Raw genomic sequence first — 14,992 nt, 5'->3', positions numbered from 1 at the left:
CGTGAGTTGGGGTGGGCAGTCTATGTTTGTTTTTCTATGATTTGGGTATTTCTATGTTTCGGCCTAGTATGGTTCTCAATCAGAGGCAGGTGTCATTAGTTGTCTCTGATTGAGAATCATACTTAGGTAGCCCGGGTTTCACTGTGTGTTTGTGGGTGATTGTTCCTGTCTCTGTGTTTGCACCAGATAGGACTGTTTTGGTTATTCACGGTTCTTGTATTCAGTTGTTCATGTGTACATTTACGTATTAAAAGAACCATGGACACTTACCACGCCGCATATTGGTCCTCTGATCCTTTTCGACTCTCCTCTTCGGAAGAAGAGGAGGAAATCCCTTACACATTGTTTATTATGCTGGGCATCATTCACAAGTCATAGTATATAATTCACAAGTGATAGGCTAATATTGTCATCAGACTATTCTTAATTTAATCTTGTCTTTAGATATACTAAATTTATATTTGCGTGAAATTTGTTTTGATTTAGAATGGACCATTATCATGCATCTACATCGATTTTTTAATTTGTAAAAATGGATTACTTAAATAGCAATTGGAGGACGCTTTTCCCGTGGTTCATTTTCATACCAGCCAGGTAGGCAATACTCCTGTTGTAAATATAAGCAATGTGATTCATATTAGCAAAGTTGAGAAATAAATATAGTAGGTCTAGCCTATAGAAAGCAGATGGGTTCCTCCTCTGTTTTCTTGCGCAATTACATGGCCTATAGAAATGTTGCGTGACATGAGCTCATGTTTGATTAGATTTGGATCACATTTGCATTGATGTCAGAGTGATTAGAGGGACAATAGAGTGCCGAGTACAAGGCAGTTAGCACGTTTGGTAGGCTACTAATGACCATCAGTGGCATCAGAGCTGGGAGAAGCCTAATTAACATGACTAAACGGTCACATGGAATTGAACTGTCTTCATGACTCATCACCGCCGCTTTGGCAGTAATACGGTCACCGCAACAACCCTAAGTGATACTCAGTTATGTGGTGCATTGGATTTGCCCCAAACATAAGACGTTGTATTCAGGACAAAAAGTGAATTGCTTTGCCACATTTTTTGCAGTATTACTTTAGTGTCTTGTTGCAAACAGGATGCATGTTTTGGAGTATTTTTATTCTGTACCTGCTTCCTTTTCACTCTGTCAATTGGGTTAATATTGTGGAGTAACAACAATGTTGTTGAGCCATCCTCCTTTGACAACCAAACTTTTTTGGGATAGGGGGCAACATTTTCACTTTTGGATGAATAGCGTGCCCAGAGTGAACTGCCTCCTACTCTGTCCCAGATGCTAAAATATGCATATTATATTATTATATTATTATTATTAGATTTGAATAGAAAACACTGTGAAGTTTCTAGAACTGTTTGAATGATGTCTGTGAGTATAACAGTACTCATATGGCAGGCGAAAGGTTTGTAGTTTTTCTAAGCGTAGCCTACCTACACATTGAGATATGGATGAGATTGCACTTCCTACTGCTTACACTAGATGTCACACGTCTTTAGAAACTTGAATGAAAGTTCTACTATAACGGAGTGGCTCATGAGACCTCTTTGAGTCAGTAGTCTGGCAGAGAGTCTTGGACCTCGCGGTCCAGTGCTTTTTCTGAAGAGAAAGGAATTCTCCGGTTGGAACATTATTGATGTTTTATGTTAAAAACATCCTAAAGATTGATTCCATACATTGTTTGACATGTTTCTAAAGGACTGTAACAGAACTTTTCAAGTTTTTGTCTGGATGAAGTGCCTGCACCTCATGAAGATGGATTACTGGGCTGAACACGCTAACAACAAGTGGCTATTTGTACATAAATGATGGAACTTTATGGAACAAATGAGTCATTTATTGTCGAACTGGGATTCCTTGGAGTGCCTTCTGATGAAGATCATCAAAGGTAAGTAAATATTTATGGTGTTGTTTCTAACTTTGTTGATTCCAAAACGGCGGATATTCCACTGGCTGTTTTGGGTTCTGAGCGCCGTTCTCAGATTATGCTTTTTCCGTAAAGTTGTTTTAATATCTGACACAGCGGTTGCATTAAGGAGAAGTCTAACTTTAATTCAGTGAATAACACTAGTATCTTTTATCAATGTTTATTATGAGTATTACTGCAACATTTTTGGATATAAATATGCACATTATCGAACAAAACATACATGTATTGTGTAACATGATGTCCTAGGATTGCCATCTGATGAAGATCATCAAAGGTTAGTGATTAATTGTATCTATATTTCTGCTTTTTGTGACTCCTATCTTTGGCTGGAAAAATGGCTGTGTGTTTTTTCGACTTGGCAGTGATCTAACATAATCATATGTTGTGCTTTAGCTGTAAAACATTTTTGAAATCGGACACGATGGGTAGATAAACATCTTGTTAATCTTTCATTTGCTGTATTGGACTTGTTAATGTGTGAAAGTTACATATAAAAAAATAAAAAATAAGTTGAATACACGCGCTGCCTTTTCAGCGGAATGTTGTCGAATGTTGTCGAAAGGTTAAACTCTTGTTTTAAAGTCACCATTGGCCTCATGGTGAAATCCCTGTGCAGTTTCCTTCCATTCAGGCATCTGAGTTAGGAAGGACGCCTGTATCTTGCCTGTATCTTGTAGTGACTGGGTGTATTAATACACCATCCAAAGTGTAATTAATAACTTCACCATGCTCAAAGGGATATACAATGTCTGCTTTTTTATTACCCATCTACCAATAGGTGCCCTTCTTTGCGAGGCATTGGAAAACCTCCCAGGTCTTTGTGGTCGAATCTGTGTTTGAAATTCACTGCTCGACTAAGGGACCTTACAGATGTGTGTGTGGGGTACAGAGTTGAGGTAGTCATTCAAAAATCATGTTAAACACTATTATTGAGTCTATGCAACTTATTATGTGACATGCTAAGCAAATTGTTACTCCTGAACTTATTTAGGCTTGCCATAAAAAACACGTTGAATACTTCTCAATTAAATCCATTTTAAATTCAGTCTGTAACACCACAAAATGGGGAAAAAGTCAAGGGTGAAGACCATGAAGACCTGACCCAAACAACATAACTTGATATAAAATGCCATCAAGTGGTTTTACGTGGTTTTACGTAATAGTTAATTTATGTAATTTACCAATAAAGTAGGTGTAAGATGTTCAAAAGCCAAAATAAACACATTTTCATCTGATATGGCAGATATTACAATATATTTCAGCAATCATTTAAGAGCATGTGATGTTCCCATTTTCGTACCTTTCTCTAGAGAGGCTGATCCTTGGCAGTTTGGGACAGCGCTTGCTCAGAGTGAAGAGTTTCCTCACAATCTTCTGGGCTTTCCCAAGAACCAAATTGGTGCTGATCTCCAATTGGCTGTAGCGCTTCTGGAGAGCTGCATCTGTTGCCCAAAACTTGAATACCATGGATGTGTTTAAAAAACGGTCCGTTGGTAGTTTTTTCATGAAGGCCTTGAATTCATCTAAGAAATTGAGAAACAATCACCATAAAACATGATTAGTTTTATTTATCTTAAAAAAGTAAATAATTTCACAACCATCAATATATTTTTATTTTCTTCACTTTTCTTAATTTTAACCAGATATTTATATGATGGATTATACCTTTTAATGTGCAATTATGGTTCATATCCCTAATTTACCATGGACAGCTCTACATTATCATTATATTATTTCACTATTTCACTAATTTAAACCATCCAGAGACTTCCTACTTATGCCCTAGGCAAGTTATCTCCCTATGTAGCTGCTATGAAGTATCATATCAAATCACTGCAATAAAGACACACAGTACTTTTTTACAAAGCCCAACTGAGTGAGACCTGCAATTGTTATGGGGGCTGGAGCTTTTAAAATCCTGTATGCTACTCTTGGCAACACTGTAGTGAGTACATTTCTAGTTAAACTGACAGGCTCAGGTCTTTACAGTGCTCGATGATCCTGAGTGAGCTACCTCTGGCTCCCAGAGCCAACACCAAATGAGTTGAAAACATCAAGGTTTAGTTTATCACATTCAACGGCTCAGTTGGGTTACACATCAGACTTGCAGTGTCACCTCTCTTCATACTATCAGTCTCAAATGCATGCGATGTCGCAATAGGAATTTGATGGATCCATTAGTTTGTTCAGTGTTAAAATATTTTGTTTAATGTTAAATAATTTGATTGCATTATATCTCGATAGACCTCCTGCCTGATTATTTGTTGACATGGGCATAATACCAGAGGAACTACTACTGAAAAAACCTTACTAAATTTCTATGTTGTCGGCATGTGTTCACATGCAGTAATTGAACACGCATTAATTGGTAACCCTTGAATGAGTAGGTGTGTCCAAACTTTTGACTGGTAATGTACGCTACTTCCCTTTTTATTGGAAAACAGAACAAGCAGTGATAAGTAGCCTATTATGTACCTGCCTGTACTTACATAGATGTTATTCCCTTATGGTTACCGACTTCCGAAAATGTGGTCTCCTTTGACACGAGGAGGCAGAGTAACAGCGTACTTTCATATGTGGTTAGACACCACATTATGCCCTCATCAAATAACACATCTTCCGAGCATGTACTTACGGATTCTAACCACCCACCTGACAAGCCAAGGCTATAGAGTGGTAATATCATCTAATAAAAAACTAATCTTTCACCTTGGACCCTATAGCTGAAAATCAGGGCGCATCGACTTGCTGTTTGTCAGGCTCACCCACCATGTGAAACATATGGGATGTGTCCCAAATGGCACCCTATTCCCTTTTTAGTGTACTACTTTTGACTAGGGCCCATAGGAGCGGGGATATGGTGCCATTTGGGACGTAGGATATGGTGCCGTTAACTGGAGTGATCAATGCCTCTGCTTCCCTCCACATGCACTGGAGAACCCAGGCCATTTGAATGATCATTGGGATTCACAGAACACAAAAGTAATGTGTCTGTCTATTTCCCTTTTTCTGGCATTCGGGACTTTATGTTCACATTCATGGAAAATGTAGGCCTTTAAAAATGTGTCAGAAAAAGGGATGTGGTTATTTCCCATAATGGACACAGCCCACTTTCATTCTGATGGACGTATTAGTGATTTATATAACCATGAACAGAACAGACAGCAAGCTGGGCTTGTTTATTTTTCTCAAAAACAAGGATTTTGAATCATGGTTTTGAATGGCAGCACTGCAACTATTATTTGATATTAGGCAGGGTGAAAACAATATTTTAAATGAGGACAATGCACTGCCATAAAGCTTGTTTCTTTGAGTTGTATGTTTACAGAGCAGATGCTTTTGCGATGTCGTTGTATGGAATACAGTGATATAATATCTTCCCATTTCTCAATGGATTACACATTTTTTTTGTTATTACTGAATCCTGCACCTGAATTATTAAGGAACCCCCCTTGGAATCCCCATATCTCTTCCATTGCTTTGATTGAACAAGTTATTAACATACAGTGCCTTCGGAAAGTATTCAGACATTTTTCCACATTTTGTTACGTTAGTCTTATTCTAAAATTGATTAAATATATTTTTTTCTCAGCAATCTACACACAATACCCCATAATGTCAAAGCGAAAACTGTTTAAAAAAACAACATGTTTTGCAAATTTATTACAAATAAAAAACAGAATTATCTTATTTTCACAAGCATTCAGACCCTTTTCTATGAGACTCGAAATTGAGCTCAAGGGCATCCTGTTTCCATTGATAATCCTTGGGGAGTTTCATCAACTTGATTGGAGTCCACAGCATGTCAGAGAAAAAAAACAAGCCATGAGGTTGAAGGAATTGTCCTTAGAGCTCCGAGACAGGATTGTGTCGAGGCACAGATCTGGGGAAGGGTAGCAGCATTGAAGGTCCCCAAGAACACAGTGGCCTCCATCATTCTTAAATGGAAGAAGTTTGAAACCACCAAGACTCTTCCTAGAGCTGGCCGCCTGGCCAAACTGAACAATCCAGGGAGAAGGGCCTTGGTCAGGGAGGTGACCAAGAGCCCAATGGTCACTCTGACAGAGCTCCAGAGTTCCTCTGTGGAGATGGGAGAACCTTCCAGAAGGACAATCATCTCTGCAGCACACCACCAATCAGGCCTTTATGGTAGAGTGGCCAGACGGAAGCCACTCCTCAGTAAAAGGCAAATGAAAGCCTGCTTGGAGTATGCCAAAAGGCACTCAAAGACTCTCAAACCATAAGAAACAAGATTATCTGGTCTGATGTAACCAAGATTACTATTTGGCCTGAATGCCAAGCGTCATGTCTGGAGGAAACATGGCACCATCCCTACGGTGAAGCATGGTGGCAGCATCATGCTGTGGGAATATTTTTCAGTGGCAGGGACTGGGAGACTAGTCAGGATCGAGGCAAAGATGAACAGAGCAAAGTAGAGAAAGATCCTTGAGGAAAATCTGCTCCAGAGCACTCAGGACCTCAGACTTGGGCGAAGGTTAACCTTCCAACAGGACAACGACCCTAAGCACACAGCCAAGACAATACAGGAATGGCTTCGGAACAAGTCTCTGAATGTCCTTGAGTGACCCAGCCAGAACCCGGACTTGAACCCGATCAAACATCTCTGGAGAGACCTAAAAATAGCTGTGCAGCAACGTTCCCCATATAACCTGACAGAGCTTAATTAAGAGGATCTGCAGAGAAGAATGGGAGAAACTCCCCAAATACAGGTGTGCCAAGCTTGTACCGTCATACCCAAGAAGACTTGATCCTGTAATTGCTGCCAAAGGTTGTTCAACAAAGTACTGAGTAAAGGGTCTGAATACTTATGTAAATGTGATATTCTTTGTGGGGCATAAGGCCCAGTGCAGTAAAAATTATGATTGTTTTACGTTTTATATATATTTCCACACTAGGTTGAAATAATACTGTGAAATTGTGAAAATGATGAAAATGCCCTTTTAGTGTAAGAGCAGTTTGAAAAGATCGCCTGAAATTCCAGCCTGTTTTAACTTAATGAACCAATAAGAGAGAGCGTTCCATACCTCTCTGCCAATAACAGCTAGTTTTCAGTTTCCCCCTCCCCACTAAGACCACTCCCAGACAGTCCTAGCTAAATTCTTGCTTGAGACATTGCTCTTTGCTGAGAAGCTTTTTTTTTTTTTTGACCACGTTAATTGAAAACAATCCCAGTAAGGTACTTAATTGTTACCTAGAAATGATTTGATTTTGAGATTTAAAAAAAATTACTGCATTGGACCTTTAAGAGAGATCTAAGTTCAACATCCTTCTTTCAAACGTATGTCTCCTTTTTTTCTTTCCATGGGTATACTACTCCTACTGGAATACTTTGAGTGGAAAACACAGTGAGACATGGCTGTCAAGCTATCATCACAAAGACATCAAATGGTTGCTTGTGGCACTTTGACGGCAACTACAATACAGTGCCTCCACTGTATTTGACATTATAGTTACAGTGCACTATATGGTACACTGACATGAAGACGGCACTTCTTTCAAGGTAAAACTTGTCGGATTGGTAAACTATCTGTAGGAACTACTGCAGTTGATGCTAGCTCTTTATGAACAAGGTTCCTATTCTCCTATGACATTTTTCAACACTTTATATTCCAGAGACAAGACTAAGAACAACACTTTCACTTTCTCTGTGTATCAGATTTTGAAATATCAGATATTGAGGAGGGATCTTGTTGGGCTCAGACTGAGCATATAGAAAATACAACCTGTATCAGATAAGAAAGACATTATGCAAACAGCACAAATAAACTAGTTGATCGTTACTAGGCTTTCTGGTGGCATATAATGTGATCCGGAACTGGATAAGATATTAATATTTACATTCATATCTTAAAATATCATTTTGTTTTGTCCCTTAAAGACTCGTTCAATTTTCAAAACACAAATAAATATTTTCAGAATGAAATCGTACCACTTGAGATATGCTGTACAGTTTGTGGGCTAAGACACCATATATGAACTTCAATGACTCATCAGGTATAACAAAAAATGTAATCAAACTAAAGGCCCTGCTATGTGATCAAATATGGCTGCTGATGCAGTTGTTAGACGAGACTGAAACACTTTTTTTGTTAAGTATATTTCTAGATCCTATTATTAACCAATGTAAAGTCTAAGACTCACTATGAAAAACCACAGGTCAAGTATGTATTGCTCCCAGCCCACAACCAAATAATGATGAGCAGAAGCACTGTTTCTGATTGCACAGTGGGAGGAGGTAAGGCATATTATACCACACAGTAAACTGCAGGATCTGATTTGCATTGAGGGTTAATCTTTATTGCCTTGTAAATGGCTTATAACTCTCTCTCCCTTTGGATAACTCACAAGGTAATCGCTTGTGGACCGATTCTGCCTGTTAACGGAAGAATCTGTCAGGACTGAATGGGATGTGTCGGATAACGAGCAGCAGCAGTTCTGGTTATTTGGACAAATCATGATTTCACAGGTGTTAGCATCTCTTAATCACTTCTCTTAACATGTATGGGTTAACTGTGATTACTCACAAAGTAACACAATGCTGTCTGAACAGGATTCTTTGTTAATGTGAGACTAGCAACTTTCCCATCAGACAAATAAATATTCACCTATTGTAGGCTCAAGGAATACTGTAGTATTACTATATTTTCAATAGCTTTTCTTCAAGAAATCAAGTATCTTGTTATTTTGCCTTGAACATATGAACATTTTTCACATGAGAAATGCTCGTCACTTTCTGTCAGTGCTGGTAAAGCATGAACAATAAATATATTCGACCTTTGCACACACGGGAAACCAATGCTATCAGGTTTCTGCTTATTGCTCTCTGGTGGGTGATTTTAGCATGGAAAAACACCACTATGTGCTCTAAGGTTCGACAAACTCATAAAGGAGATCAATTTCCACTACTACAATGATTCCTTCTTCCAGGGTTGGTGCTGAAACATAATAACCTGACACTGACTCTTGCTCTTGATCTGCAAGGCTCAGATATTTCAGTATTTATGGCTAACGTGTGGAGCAAAATGTCACAAACTCATGATAGCTTTATGATTTCTTAGGAAAAATCTACAAATTCATGATTACTGTTTCCTTTGATCATGGATGGCTATACACATGAGCTAAGACAAACTATCAATTTGGCTATGTTCGGCAATCTGGGCTTTTTATTGTTGCCATTTAAGGGTTTATGTTGCATACAATGAATAAGGAGCTGTACTGAAATGTTTCCCATTAAACCAAATCTGACATTCAATATAACATCATCATCAAATATTTACTGGAATTAGGATGCTCATTCTAGCTGATGTTGTACACTCTTTTGCCCTTGTTGGTGATCATTGTGTTACAGTATCGCTTTGCCACAATTTATAACCCAGAAGAACCATCCGTTTCAGGGATGTGAAGCACAGTACAGTAGTACTGCTTCTGTTATAATTGATTGAGAAATACAGTTTCTTTAGAATACCATTAGACAATTCCCTTTTACCTAATGTTATACAGATCAAACCCCTTTGGGTATTATTAATAAGCATGACAAATTATTTCATTACTACTGCCAGGTCAACTTTGACAACAGAGAGGGTAACACCAGAAGCTTGAGTAAGCTCACAAGTTATTTAGCATTGACTGTTTGGAATATTTCACCAAGTCATGCGGTAAGATCCAACCTGGATAATAGATTTAGTGAACAGGAGGGGGTCAATCATTCAGGCAGCATTTCCCCAGCAGCTATTTCTCAGAATACTTGCCTGAGGATAATGGTTTTTACACTTAGTGAGTAATGCATTGAATGAGATATTTCCCCAAAATATGTAATTTCAGTGCCATAGAGGACGCCTGCTGTCCATTGACTAAAGCAGATGCTTTGGGAACATTTCTAAGGACCTTTTATTGAGCTGAGTCATCTATTGGATCTAGCCCAGTTCTTGTAGTCGGGCACCAGTTTCTCTAACCTGACCAAGGAGCATAACAAGAATATATTGTTTCATTGCTCTTACAGTATGAAAGCAGTACTCTCCAATGTTACACCATCAAGCTGCAGTTGGGAATGAGAGAGTCATTTGTTCTTCTGTGTTCTATAGTAAGAATGTATTGCCATGGAAAAATACATTATATTCCTCTAATTAGTATTGATGGAGGAATGAAGTTGATGCAGTTGCATATTGGGATATTATTTTAGCCGATATTTCGAATCGTTTTGGAAATATTGCAAGATTATTTTCTCGCTAGTTGGCTGTACCTGCACCAAAACTCCAGTATTTTTCCTTCATAGCTTGTTCTCCATCTTCTTTTAAATAGGGAGCCAATTTGTTTTCAGGACTTATTTCCATTACTGATCAAAACTCATTTTCTCATGGCTCTCTCTTATCCCTCTGCAGCAGACATATGGTGAGCAATATGTTTGGAACATTGAATCACAATAAAATTCCAGTATTGGATCGCAATGCATATAGAATCATGACAATCACAATACATATCGTATCTGGGATAATATATTGTGAGGTCCCTGGCAATTCCCAGCAGTACTAATTTGCCTTTTGACTCCATAAATAGTATCAACATTGCTACCAGGTAAGCTATCGTCATCAGCTATCACTCTGTCAGAGAATGTAACGTCTTCCACGAACAGTATCTGACAGGTACAATTCTTAGAATAAAGGGTTCCAAAAGGGTTCCAGGTCAAATCCTTTTTGGTTCCAGGCAAAACCCTTTTGGGATCCGGTTCTACATGGAACCCAAAACGGTTCTACTTGGAACCAAAAGGGTTCTGCCTTGAACCAACAAGGGTTATTTAAAGGGGGATCTTCTATGTGTACAGACAGAGAACCCTGTTAGATTCTAAATAGCACCCTTTTTCTAAGAGTGTGTCACGGCAGATTTCCTCCTCTTCCTCTGAGGAGGTGTAGCAAGGATCGAACCAATACGCAGCGTGGTAGGTGTCCATGTTTTAATAGGGAAAACTGAACATGAACACAAATACAAAATAACAACGTGAACTTGCAATGAAACAGTCCCGTATGGCACAGACACAGGAAACAATCACCCACAAAATACCCAAAGAACATGGCTGCCTAAATATGGTTCCCAATCAGAGACAAGGATAAACACCTGCCTCTAATTGAGAACCAATCTAGGCAACCATAGACTTACATAAACACCTAGACTAGAAAACACCCCATAAACATACAAAACCCCTAGACCAGCCAAACACATAAATCCCCCATGTCCTACCCTGAACTAACCAAAATAATAAAGAAAACAAAGATAACTAAGGCCAGGACGTGACAGAGTGTAAACTAGGATGTTGTTTGGCTCTCTGTTAAAATAGTTTACTTGCTGTCTATTATTTTAAATTGGCTCTAATCTTTAACAAAATGGTACACTGATTCTTGATCCTTAAGACAAAATATGCACGGTCTGCCAGCCGTTATGATTAAATGCTAAATGAGGTCCAGGTAACCATTAGAATCCTAATTCATTAAGTGAATTAGAATCCTCATTCATTCACTCATTCATATTTTGTGTATTTGATGGTTCTGGATAATAAAATGTATTAACCTTGGGCATTATCAAGGTTGTGTATATAAAGGAAGCCAGGTGGCCTAGTTGGATGAAGACAGATGGGATTTAACTATGTTCCCACTCACAGTTATTATATTGTTTAATCGTATTTGTTTTATATACCAAACATGACCTTAAATTCCCTTTATGGCAGATGTCATTTTTGTGAGGCGGACATGCAGTATTGTGAATAGTGTCAATAGACTTGCAAAGTTATAAATCTTGTGCATGACCAAGGTAGCCTATGTGTCTCAGCACCTCCCCCTTTAAATCCTTGATTACAATGCTTCCCCTGCATGGGAGACCAGGTGAAAATTACAACACCTTTCATCCTCTCCCTCAAACGCCTTCTTTTTTAAAAACCTTTATTTAACTAGGCAAGTCAGTTAAAGAACAAATTATTATTTTCTATGATGGCCTAGGAACAGTGGGTTAACTGCCTTGTTCAGGGGCAGAATTACCAATTTTTACCTTGTCAGCTCAGGGATTCAGCTAGTTGTGCACTTTCTTTAGTTTCTTTTTTTTAAATGAGATTTTATTAGAATCCCGTTAACTGACGCCAATGGTGACAGCTAGTCTCACATAAAGAATAAGATATTACAGACAAAATGCTTTACAATTGACATACATTTAAAACTATTAACATGTAGCGTGTGTGTGTGTGTGTGTGTGTGTGTATGCATCAGTTACACATACATGTCAATACATACACACAATAAGTAGGTTTTCATTCCACAGAACTGTCACCTTGTATTACAGTACCCACAGCTTATCTTCTTACTTTTATTAAGTCGTATCTGGGTTTTGATTGATGTTGCAAAAAGAGTATTACTTATAAACTAATGCTGTCAGTTTGAACTGCATTGAACTTACACTTTTAAACTAGACTGGGACAGTTACTGGGCAACAGTAAAATGGGCAGGTCGAAAGGCCTATGGGAATTAACAATGGACAGAAGGGTTGCATCCCAAATAGCACCCTATTCCCTATTTAGGGCACTACTTTTCATCAGGACACAAAGGGCCCTGATTAAAAGTAGTGTACGATATAGGGAATAGGGTGCCATTTGGGACGAAAACTAGGAAGTCATAGTCACTGCCCTGATCAGGACACTGCCTCTGATATAGCGTTCAAAACACATTTTCTAATAGTAAGGACTAGATTCAATCAGATCAAGCGTTAACTGGGGATAGCAAACACTCGCATAGTGGATGTTTTGCCGTGTTGGAGGTGGAACTGCATTGGAGCCAAATCGGATCATTGTCACAAAGCCACACCCACCCCACTCCTGTTAGAAGTTCAGAGCGAGAATGTGTAGGCTATATAGAAATATTTACACTCAAATAAAAAAATCTTCAAACAAGATAATTAAGATTTCTATCATCCTAATGCAGGTGTAGTTGACAGACACATTCCACCTTTCCAACTTGTAAACAAGGCTATTGTGACTCCATGCAGCCAATAGAAATGTCCACTTTAGGTATAATGCTGGGAGCCATTGTGGATTTGACAGCTCTTACCAGTTACACCTCAGACACTGCCAAAACAACCGCTATGCGGATGTTGGCCATGCGGAACTGATTGAAGAGAACCCCTTATAATCTTTATCGAAGAGCTTGTAACAAACTATAAGTCTTTGCTCTCATAGTAGGGAATATGAGGAATTTTCATCTCTCCTCACGATAGAAAATGTTTTTTGCCTTGGGCAAAGTAAAGATAAAAATGTTTGCAAGGCCTATGTTGCAAAGTACATTCAGAAATGGGCTTAGGGCTTAGTAGCTCAAGAGGGAAGAGCCAACCTGGGAGATATTTGCTGTAACGTGGCTGGCACTGTCTACCTTTGAGGCATTGGGAGTTGACTGTACTTAGTTTCTGTTGCTTAACCTTTAAACATAGACAAATCATTAAAAGCTCAATGTTGTTAATAGGGTATTGTGAATTTATGAATACCACATTTTGTTTCAATTAAATTCTACCAATGAGCTGAGGTCACATGAGTTTTTAAGGACTATAAATACCTCTTCACCTTTAGTATATGAAGGCCGTTTTCTATTGTCCTGATGGGTAACCGTACCGCTGAATTTACACAACTATACTACACTACACTATTCACATACAACTTGCTATGCTGACAGACATACACACACACACAGAGACAGACAGCTCTCTTGTTGTTTGCTATAAAAATAGAATTTACATTAAAAAAAACAACAGCATGATAATCACCCAAGTTATTGTAACTAATAGGTAACATAGAGCCTTTTTAATCTAGTGGTGGACAAGCCCACACAATACTCACACATCCAGTACAACAACACAGACTTAGCTTGTCACACCCTGATCTGTTTCACCTGTCTTTGTGATTGTCTCCACCCCCCCCCCCCCCAGGTGTCGCTCATCTTCCCCATTATCCCCTGTGTATTTATACCTGTGTTCTCTGTTTGTCTGTTGCCAGTTCCTTTTGTTTCGTCAAGCCTACCAGCGTTTATCACTCTGTTCCTGTCTCTTGATTGTTCCTGTTTTCTAGTTTTCCCGGTGTTGACCTTTTCTGCCTGCCATGAGCCTGCCTGCCGTCCTGTACCTTTGCCCCACCTATCTGGATTACTGACCCCTGCCTGCCCTTGACCTGTCTTTTGCCTTCCCCTGTTGGATTAATAAACTGTTATTACTTCAACGTGGTCTGCATCTGGGTCTTAACTGAAAAGTGATATAGCTAGTATTTATTAAACAGCCTTTACAAAGCCCTGAAAAAGAACTGTGTTTAAAGCTGTTAACGAGATCCTCATTAGCTGTAGTGACTCTAGCACTATGACATTTGATTAGCTGGATTCAACAGTGTGAGTCACAATGTAATTGAGCCAATGGAGACTACCCCTGGCCTCACGAACTGTCCATGTTGAATGCCTACACTTACAAACAGAAGGCAGTTCATTGTCATTAGCTACTGAGTTGAGCTGTACTCACAAATAATCCCTGACCTCAGTTGAATGTTTTTCACTAACAATGTTTTGACAAAAAACATTTGTTTACAATTAGCTCAATTTGCAACAACAAAAACACCAATATAGTCTTGAAAAGTATGCATGGGTTGCACCGCAGTTTCTTGGTCGCGTCACACCGTTGTTAACGTTCTCAAGCCACTCTCAGACATACTGATGCTGAAAGTTGAGTGGTGCCCAGTCATTCTTAACGGGGGCTAATGATTTCTTTGGCTAAATTAGAGTATAGTGGCTTGGAAATACGATGACATTTCTAAAGTAGCCAAACAACTTTGTCATCATTTTGATGCTGTCAAATATACTTTAGAGATAGCAATGTTGCCATTAACTAGCAAAGTTTGTCAAAAAATAGCAAGCAATGCTAACGTAAGTGAGCTAAAGTTATACTTGAGCTAAAGTTATACAGTGCCTTGCGAAAGTATTCGGCCCCCTTGAACTTTGCGACCTTTTGCCACATTT

At 38.8% G+C, this 14,992-nt stretch overlaps 1 protein-coding gene across 1 annotated transcript in view; it reads right to left on the bottom strand.

Moving 5' to 3' along the window:
• LOC109872386 (bone morphogenetic protein/retinoic acid inducible neural-specific 2) overlaps window positions 1-14,992 on the bottom strand; it is a 121,255-nt gene that overhangs the window by 11,728 nt on the left and 94,535 nt on the right. Inside the window, exon 7 of the mRNA XM_020463594.2 lies at window positions 3,253-3,475. Coding sequence (XP_020319183.1) covers window positions 3,253-3,475 — 223 coding nt within the window. The remainder of the gene's footprint in view (window positions 1-3,252; window positions 3,476-14,992) is intronic.

The sequence above is a fragment of the Oncorhynchus kisutch genome, linkage group LG27 (assembly GCF_002021735.2).
Source record: "Oncorhynchus kisutch isolate 150728-3 linkage group LG27, Okis_V2, whole genome shotgun sequence".
NCBI lineage: Eukaryota > Metazoa > Chordata > Actinopteri > Salmoniformes > Salmonidae > Oncorhynchus > Oncorhynchus kisutch.
Note: the sequence above shows the minus strand (reverse complement) of the source record. Positions and strands in the feature narration are given on the sequence as shown.